This window comes from Monopterus albus, unplaced genomic scaffold (assembly GCF_001952655.1).
Source record: "Monopterus albus unplaced genomic scaffold, M_albus_1.0 scaffold4.1, whole genome shotgun sequence".
Classification (NCBI taxonomy): Eukaryota; Metazoa; Chordata; class Actinopteri; order Synbranchiformes; family Synbranchidae; genus Monopterus; species Monopterus albus.
Window position 1 is genome coordinate 4,279,716 of NW_018127884.1, and position 10,169 is coordinate 4,289,884.

At 39.3% G+C, this 10,169-nt stretch overlaps 1 protein-coding gene across 1 annotated transcript in view; it reads left to right on the forward strand.

Moving 5' to 3' along the window:
• Positions 1-10,169, forward strand: part of syt7b (synaptotagmin VIIb) — a 78,764-nt gene that overhangs the window by 39,612 nt on the left and 28,983 nt on the right. Inside the window, exons 4-6 of the mRNA XM_020608372.1 lie at positions 2,277-2,356; positions 2,908-3,042; positions 6,102-6,296. Coding sequence (XP_020464028.1) covers positions 2,277-2,356; positions 2,908-3,042; positions 6,102-6,296 — 410 coding nt within the window. The remainder of the gene's footprint in view (positions 1-2,276; positions 2,357-2,907; positions 3,043-6,101; positions 6,297-10,169) is intronic.

The following is a 10,169-nucleotide window of genomic DNA, read 5'->3' on the forward strand; positions in this document are numbered from 1 at the left end:
TATATATATATGTGTGTGTGTGTAAGTTTTATGATAAACACCAAGGGGAAGACATGACATCAGTCCTCATCAGGTACCAGTGTGCAGGAGAAGCATCCAATCACCAAGTGATTATCAAGAAGGGGATATGTCGGTTCATAGAAAAATTTGTACAATGGACGGTCTCTTGAGTCCTCGCTCATGGCTCCTCCAGGCAGTTTTCTCGCTTCTCGGTCCTCACTGCTTTGAGAAGGAGTAAGAGCTTCGACATGTACTTCAAGGTGCTGGACTTGAATGCTTGTCGGGTCGAGTGAGGAACAGTCACTTAAGGGATTTGGGATTTAACAATATAGATGGTTCATTTCTGCTCATAAGAGAAAAAGATTAATACAAAAGTATTTGTTGTGTTAGGGATGAGGCTGTATGGAACTGGTAGTAGAGGCAGGAAAAAGCAGAAGCATAGAGACAGGCAGGAGGAGCGTGTGCTGTTGAACATTCAGGTGTGTAGAAAAACATTCTGACGACAGGACTTGAGAGGACATTCCACAGGGAAGCATGGCCACCTTGAAGTGGGAGTCCCCTACGTTCCTCTTACGTCTGCAGTTGATCTCGTTTGATGTCCTCTGTACAACTATGGCACCTTCATTATTTAAGATTCAGTTTCAAACCTCCATCCTGTCTCTTCACTCGCCCCTCTACTCGATGTACTCGGTTGCTCTTGTTTCTTCTCATCCCCTCAATCTTCCATTCTGTTTCTCGCATCCTCCCACAGTACTTTCTCTGCTCTCCAGCCTCCTGAAGATTTCATGACTGTTTAATGATAGATGAGCTGCACTTGATAGCATATTCTTGACTGCTAGAAATCCATCCTTCTCCGAGTCCCTACATCCAATATTATTCTGTCCTGTGTGTATACATTGTGTATGTATATGTGGTGTCTGGATGTAGCTACAGGTCAGGTCTTGCCCCTAGCGTCACTCTTTACTGAAAATGTAGAGCTGGACATTTGAGATGTCTGATAAATAATGGAGCATATTGTGGATGCATTAGAGATGGGTACAGTAGAATACATAAACAGAACAATGACAGCTGCATCCAGATAAACATCCAGCACTGTGCTGTGTCTGAAAGCCTCAGGCCGTGTGCTACTTAGACATTTACTGAGCACAAATACTGCATATATCACTGAGTTTAAACCTGAACAGCAAATCTCTCAAACAAACAAAAAAAAGGATATAAAAATCAACTGTAAAATAAGAAAGCGCAATAAACATTTCTCCCTTTTTAATATTAAAGCTTGTTTAAGAGACAGTGAGAAGGAATAATGGAGACTCAACAGAAACATAACAGCACTGGTAATTTGTGTGAATACATGAAACAACCTACTGGAAGCAGCATTACACTAACATTCACATATTTGATTCACAGATTGTGGCTTTAATGTTCAGCATAAGGTTTTGGTCTCCAAAGCTTGATCAAACCTTGAACCACAGGGGTAGTAGATCAGAAAGTGAATGGTCCTACATGTCATTTTGCACGACACTGACAAGTGACCCATTTGTTCTCCTGGGCTCAAGGAACTCTGTGTGTTCTTTGTCTGCATCTGCGGTTTTCAGACAACGCTTGCGTGTTTATAAAGTGACATTAAAATACTTTATGTTAAGTGTCTGATTCCACCCAGTCTCTAAATGATGCTGTACCTAAACCTACGTCCCCTGAACCAGTTTTATGTAGTTTTCTTTTTTTCTTATTACCGCTTTGTCATTGAACTTGTCATCTTATTTTTTTTGCACTCTAGTCAAAAGGTCATCAAATCTGCAATGCTCTTCAGTGACTTTGTTTTCATAAATGATTGAAAACATGTTTTCAGTCAGCTGAGCAAATCATGATAGACTGTTCTGTCCACTGTAACATATATCTTTGTTTGCCTATGTACTGTAAAGCACTTTGGATTCTGTGTATAAAATGTGCTATATAAGTAAAGCTGCATTGCTTTGCCTTTGTGTAAGTGTGTGCTTTTTATTTGTATGTAAAGACATGTTTGTGTGTGCATCTTGCATGTGAGACTGTTTATGCATCCCATTGTGGTTAAGTGGTCCCTTGTCACCCTTTGAGCTTTAGAAGCTGGCCGTGTTGCTGGCATCAAACCAATTTGTTGCTCTTTCCTCATTCATCATATTTTACAACATGTTGAAACGTGATGCTGTTTCAAAACCTCTGTAATGAGTACTTCACTTACAGAACTGCTTTTGGAAATAATGAACACACCATGGCTCTAATATCCCTTCCCTTTGCAGGGGAAGAGGAATAAACCTGGAGTGGAGGCTGCCAGCTCTCCAGATTCTGTGAGAGGTCGAGGGGAAAATAAAGCCATCAAGTAGGTGTCAGGCGGGGTGTAGATGGAGGCATATGGAAATGATCTATGATGTGGTGATAACAGCCATTTCTGATTGGAAAGCTAATCTGGTAGTTCCCTACATGGTATGAAATGTCCATCCTGAAATGATGCCCTCAAGACTGTTACATGGATATGCAGTATTTCTCATTTATCAAACAGTGTTGAGAGAATTTTCAATTTTATCTTTTAAAAACACTGTGTATAAATCAAAGTTTGCTTTACCTTAAAATTTACAACAGACATATTAAAAGTTCTCAAGTGGAACCATGATTTCTTAATGAAAAATGTATTCATTATCCATGTTTAAAGATTTGTGCAAAATCTTATAATACAACTAACTACATAACATTATCCCATTTCTCTTATTTAGTAACAGTTGCTTCCTGAGATTTAGATTTATGAGGCTGTGTTCTAGCTTGGCTCTTATTGTGGTGGTTCCCTATTTCTTAACTCTATTCTCATCTGTCATGTTTTGCTGCTTTGTTTGCTGCTCTTACTTGTCTTACTTCTCTATATCTCTCTGGTCACAGTGATCTAGACAGAGACTTTTGGAATAACAATGACAGCAGCAATGTGCAACAGAGGTGGAGCTCCTACCCGCCCAAAGAGTTCCTCTTAAACATGTCTCCCTATGCTCCCTACGGAGATCCTCGCCTCACACCCAAGTGAGTCTCAGTCCTGGCTGGTAAGAGACTCCTCTCTCTAGGCAGGGCTGTAATGAACCGGGGCTTGTGTATATTTTGAAACATATCCCCACAAAACTTGTTCACATGGTAAAATTGGACATTATTAGACAAGTCACGATTTCTTTTGCACACTAAATTGGTTACTTTAACAAAGTTTTGTTTGTGTGCACAAGTACCTGACAAATAACTCAAAAAAATCAAGGCCAAAGGTTGATTAATTCATCCTTGTTAGCAGTGAAAAGTTCACGTTATAGCCCAAACAAAGGTAAAAGAAAACCTAATTTTGTGATGCTGTCTGGGCACATATCCTTTAACAGACATCTCATGCTTTTGCATTCAGGCATGGCCACAGCGAGGTGGTGTTTAGTATGCACTGCTGGCCATGCTGCACCTGAGAGAGATGTGGAGCACCATCTCTCCATGTTGCTCTGACGGCCCCTAACATTGTCAAAAATTGCAACCATTTTCCAAATGATTGCTTTCAGATTGATGAACAGTGTTTGTACCTGCCAAAAGCCATATATGATTAATATGTCCTCTCTGAAAACAAAGCAGGCCTTCAGTCATAAATGTTTGATAGGATTTCAGAGAGAATCACAATTGCGTATGTTGGTTGCTTTCCCCTTTTCAGTACTATCTGGTTAGAGTAGAAACTCAAAACAGGAGAGTAACATTTTATTTTGCTTTCCCACAGTATACAGGGTGTGTGAGTGAAACGGATTGATAGCCCCATTCCCTACAGCCCTGCTAGCATCATCAGACCCTCTTTACCTCTCACCTGCAGCCCATGGTGTGTCACCATGGAGACGAACAACCCTCGGAGAGCAAATCTCGCTGTTTAACCTGAACCGTTTCTGCCTTTTTAAGTCAAGTATCCAAATCTGCTTCTCAGGATGCTGGAGCAGATGTGATTTAAACATATACTTAGAGAAGCCATTAAGGTTTCCACAGAATTTTAACTGCCTTTTTTTTTCCTTTGAATGGGTCACTCTGAAAGAATAGTTTGACATTTTGGGAAGGACTCTTATCTGCTCACTGACTTGGTTTCTTTTAATCTGTGCACAACAGTGTAAAAACAATTTTGCATATTGTCACAGGGCTGTGTGTTGGGCTGTCTGGGCTTCCAGGCGATAAGCAGACTCCAGATGTGTTGGTAGACCGATTTTGTTACCTTCAAATAGCTGTCGGCTGGCTACAGCTGGACACAAAACATACTTCCCAAAATGTCCAACTGTTCCTTAAATAGGCTGGTTTCTTGTCTACTTTTTTTTTTAACTGTTTTTTGTAACTGTTAAGTCCTTATGTTTCTATTCTTCTGTCCTCTTCCTCCACTTGTGCTTTCTACTCATTTGTTGTCACTACACCCACTATCTCTCATAGTACTATAACTGTGTTGAGTCTGCCTGATAGCACTCCTGAGTCTGGTCTACGGCGCCATATTCCAAAAATAGTGACACTACATCTGTCGTGTGCAGAACAACAATTTATTTGGATGGTAAAATGTATTTTTCATATCGGCTTCATCTCATCATTTAGATGCATCTCACGCGTCACTGAGACATTAAGTGAGCCTGTTCATTTTTATTCTTTCTAATTACATCTCACTTGACTTTTTTTTTTTTTTTTTAAACCACAGGGAGATCAATTAGTGTGTACCGGTGCAGTGATGTTCAAATTATACTAAATCAGTGAGGAGCAGTAACTGTTGTGATTGCATTGACTTAATTATTTATATTTAAATGGAATTTACAGTAATAGGCTGATAATATGGATAATATATTTTGAGATATGCGATATCAGATCACCAGGTCAACAATTTCTTATTCCATACTATCAAAATAATGAAGGTTGTAGAGGCAAGTCTGTTTATCAACTCTCAAACTCAGAGGCAATTCAAAGTTCTTTACATAAGGTATGGACATGCATTTAAAACTAAATGAAAATCAAATAAAATAGTAAGGAGAACTGCAGTTTTTAGGTGTATGGTGTTTAACAAAACAGTAGCCTAGTTAGCTAAACAAAAAAAAATCTCAGTTTAGTGAGGAAATCATTAAGTATACCATCAGCCTACACATAATATCTAAATGTTGCCGAAGACATCATCCTGGTGTGCAGCTCTGCGTTGCGTGTTTTGGTCCCTGTGCTGATGTCAATATTCTGTCTGTAGCTGTTTCTGTCTGGGTTGGCCTGGGTGGGCTTGGTGGAAGGATGATAAAGAATGGTGATGTTGTATTAAAACAGTCTCTTCTTGCAAAAAGTATTTGCAAGTTAGTGGACTATTTATGAAAAATGTCATTAGATATATAATTGATTTTATCTTCATCATGAGTTGCAGGTGAGTGTCTTTGCGATTACTCATCACTTGCATCTGCGGTCTTAGAATCTGAAGATGATGCATCTGCATCATTATCCAGCTATTATGTTCAAATCACAGAGCCAGCGGGTTGGTCATTCCTGTCCCTGTGTGGAGAAAAATTGGACAGATCTGCTACATCTCTTGGTCCATTTATTATCTTTGATATGTCCAAAAATAGATAACTGCAATAAAATATTCCCTATAGGTGTTAGCAGTATCTTGTGTGACTTGTCCATTGCAAGTTCCCTTTACAAGTGATTTATGGTGAGTAAAGGAATCTGTTGGGCATCGAATTTTGTGCAGTGTTGAAGAGAAAGATTTGTACTTTGGAAGATATGTTCTGTCTCAGTCAAGTGTCCAAAAAAAAGTGTGCTCTCCAATTTACTCTAGGTGTTACACAGTAAATTTCAGGTCAGACCTTATAGCTGCTTATTTACTGACAATCTGACTGACCAGCAGCATTTCTTCCAAGTTTTTGTTTTATATGAGACACTTGTGGTTAGATAGTGCCCATAAAGTGTCTTACTCATGGGTTTGACTTAAATTACTGATGATACTCTTGCTTTCCGGCTCTGTGCGTCTGTTTCTCTCTCTCTCTCTCTTCTTTGTATCCTCTCTTGGTCCTTTCTTCGTGTCTGTCCGTGTTTCTTTGTCTATGATCTACACCCACTGTTCCTCCCAGTGGGGCTGTGGATCAGGGTGGGCAGGGCGGTACTGGACCCTCACCGGGGGCAAGTGACAGCGGGGGCGGTGCTTGCTCTGGGGCAGGGCCCAGTCGTAGTGACAGCATTCGAAGCATGGTGACGGGGGGCAGCAAGGCCGGGCGCTGGCAGACGGTCCAAAGCCATATGCATGCCGGAGCCCTGCGATTTAGCAAGTGAGTGACACACTGGGCGAGGGGGCATGCATGAAGCCCTACAGTGGGCACAACAACATCATGTGGCCATCAAGGAAGACTGAGTTTGTAAAAGCATCACGAATGGCACTGATGGCTTTATTCTCGCAAGTGGAGATTAAGCTATTTTTGCCACTGTGCAGATGAAGTTAATGTAAAGAATTCCTGAGGAGAAACCACAGAGTGGGCTTTACCTGTGATTCGTAAGTAACCTTTCTTGACTCTAAAGAGCTTCATCACTCATAAACAAATAACATTTTTTATCCGCTACCAATCGTCCACCAGCTGATGTATGGACATTTTCAAAGAAAGTGAATCCACACAGACTGTTTTTCTGCAGGTTCCAAATTACTGAAGGTTATACCAGTTTAAAGAACTGCAAATGAAATGGATGCTTACAGAAGGTCTTCAGAAATAGCTTGGTTATTCATCTGATGTTTATAAAGTCAGTGGTTTTGCATTAACAGCAGGAGGGCAGTTTTATTAGGATAGGGAAACAAATGAAGTCATTTCCTGCATGCCTGAATGCAGCGTAGCTCTGTTGGTTACTACTACACCTAGCTGACATTCAACATGATAGGCTGATAGTGTAAATAAAATGACTAATAATTAAAAAGTTACATAACCAAGAAAATATGAATCACCAGCATTTAATTCCAAGGTTTGTGGAATATAAGTAGGTGCATAGTTTAAAATTTAGGGTTTTTTTTTCTAATTAATTCAAATGACTCCATAAAATTTAAAACATATTTGTGGTTCAGTTGAGAGCAAAGACCCCTGTACACACATCTGTGCACTTTTTAAGCACTTCACATCACTGCATGGCTACTTTTGCTTGTTTCTGTAAAACAAAATCTTATCTACTCGTCGCTTCATCTTAATTAGGTAATACTGAGTGATTGTATTACTCCTAATTTATTCTGCATAGTTGTTAAAGCAATAAGAAGGTGAAAGTGTTGTGTATGTCGCAAAGAAATGACAATGACCCTTGATAAACAGTTTTGTGAAGCAAAACTTCTCTAACTCATATGGTTTGTTTCTATCAAGCTGAAGACCAGCATTTAGCATATCAACAACCACAGGCTTGTTTTCATTACTGCGATATCCAACAGCGCTGAGGAAGTGCTAGCAGTGAGTGATAAGGTCAGAGCCTAACCATCACTCTAGGAATGCATTCAGATAATAATCTGTCCTGAATATATGAGTCAGATGTAGCAAAGTGAAAGCTAATTCTTTTTGAAAAATACCAACATCACATTGGAAGGAGACTAATGAAGAATAATCGCAAGATCTCTGTATGTAAATCATGGCCTAGATAATAAAACGGTGTCTTGTATTAGCTTAAACAGTTCAGGTCAGTAAATTAAGAGCAAAATATAGCTGAATGGATTAACAAGCCTGAGGGCTCCTTCCATTCATTCACTGTTAGCCGACTTTATATTTATATTGCTGTGGGTGTTTATTATGATACAGTAGATTAATTGGAAATAAAGAACAAAACTCTGCCTCTTGATTACACTATAGACCTCTGCTTCAACCAAAAAATGAATGAATCATTTGGCTGATTTTTAAAGCGAATCTTACTGTGGCTCATTTACAATATGGCAATTAGACTGTTTGGACTTGAACTAGATTCAGTTTTCTGCCTGTATTATTTGTCACTCCTGTCACTCTTCTCTTTTGCTTTCTTTTTACTCCTCCTTTCAAATACCTTTATTTCCATTTTTCCACTGGAATTGGTTTCTATTTTTGTGTATTTGCCGCTTCCCCTCTGTCTCTCTGCCACCCTCTTTCTTTCACTCTTCATTGTTTGTATTTTTTTTCTTGCTTGGACTCTGTCTCCTTGTTTTTCTACCCTCCTTAATTTTCCTTAATTACAAAACCATTCACGGTTATAGTCATCTCAACTGATTTTCAAGCTAGAAAAAAAAATTTTAATAATACAGCAGATAGAGAGGGCTCGTACTCAGGGCATATGAATGACTGGTGCTGGACAGACAGTAGAAACAGATGGTAGTAAAGATGTACACTACCTGAAAGCACAAGCAGACAGAAGGAAGTCACCGTGAAGAAAGGACTTGGGACAGGTCCTACTGTCTGGCCTAAGGCCATTGACTTATTATGTCAGTTTTGATAACACATTTGTCAGACCCAGTAATAATGTGCAGTATAAAGCTGTCTGTCTCACTGGAGCTTTAAATTAAGTCTTCATTTGTATAGTTGACTGTAGCACAGCTGCAGTTTGGTTTATAGGCTCAGATGTTAATATAACAATAGTTTCCTTGTTATGTGGTGTTAAGCTTTTATGCATTTCCTGTTATTTTTCCAACATTTATATCCAGCAATCTTCATGGCACATTTGACAGATCTTGTGATTTCTCCAGAGGAACAATATATTATTTGTTGGAAAAAAAATCCTTTTCACAAGTGACATTTTCAAAATTGTAATTGTTAGGTACACTCCAAAATATATAACATGGATGGCCTAAAAACATATCAAATCTAAGCTAAACTATGTTTCTAAGAAGCAGTCTTTTTTATCAGTTTGGTATGGTGGACAGCTCTAAATATAATAATACCCGTAAGCCACATCTGCAGTTGCTGTAAAGAAGAAGCCAGTCAGAGGCACAAATCACGGCTGGGGCAAATTCAGAACATGTCCTTGTTGCTTCTAGGCACACACTTTCAAAGTATCCACTTCATTCAAAATTCCAAAGAACCAAAAAACCAGCCAGAATAGAGGTGAGGAAAAAGTGTAGTCCTCAGCTTCCACTCAGCCTTACTGGGACACAAAAGTTTTAAGCTACTTTGTTAGATATTTCTTACTGAAATGCACCTTAGGAGTCACAGTGAACTTCTCAAGCTAGGTTTTTATGTACACTGGTTTGTACAGTACCTCTGACTTATTATCAAAGATATTTTTTTAATTCACCTTCCGTTTAGGTGATTAAATTGAAGGTTTCATCCAAATCTCCAAAATGCTCAAACTAACATTTTTCTATATATATATTATATACATTTATTCGCTTAAAATATTCTGCACAAGTAAATATTCTCAGTCAAAGTATATCCTCAGGAAAGATGCTAATGGTGTGTGAGGAAAAGGTATCCTTGAGTGCATGTTTATGAGTGCTGTCTTGCATGTACTTGATCCAGCATTACTCTGTTCCACAGTGGGCTTGTCTCCTGGCTCTTCAGCTGAGTTAGAGCAGAGTTAATACTGAAGAGCGCTGCTAACACAGCTCAAGTCCAGGCAGTAAATCCTCCCTCACAGCATTAGCCCCAGACAGAGCTGTTTAGCACAAGCTTACAGTCATCAGGCAGTGATTGAGTGGAGGATAAGGAGTGAAGCACTATTACCTGATTGTAAAAGTAGCAGACTAGTAATTAGACAGCAGACGGAAGTTGATGTGTGGAGGACAGATGGATGTGAGACTGACAAAAAATGGCTGAACAGAGGAGATGGAGAGCACTTGGGCTCAGAAGCACTAATGTGAAGGGAGGAGTTGGGAGAGTCATAGCAGGAGTAGACAGAACCTTAGACTGCTGGAAGCAAAAAGGCAAGAAGGAAGAAGTAGGTCATGGCTAATTAAGGAGAGAGGTAATATACAGAAACAATTTAGTGCTGCAAATGGAGAACAGAGACTCAAGTGATAAAGATATTCTAACTTGTTGAATTTAATTCTGCTTAAGCAGAGGCTTGATTTAACACCAGTTTGGAGAAGAATAATTGAATGTGTATATATACTGCATGGCGGCCTGTGCACACGCTCGTAGACTGATAGAGTTTAAGCTCAGCATTCTACAGTTGTTTTCATGCAGACCTTTAATGGTAATCTAAAGCTTTTAAAAAAT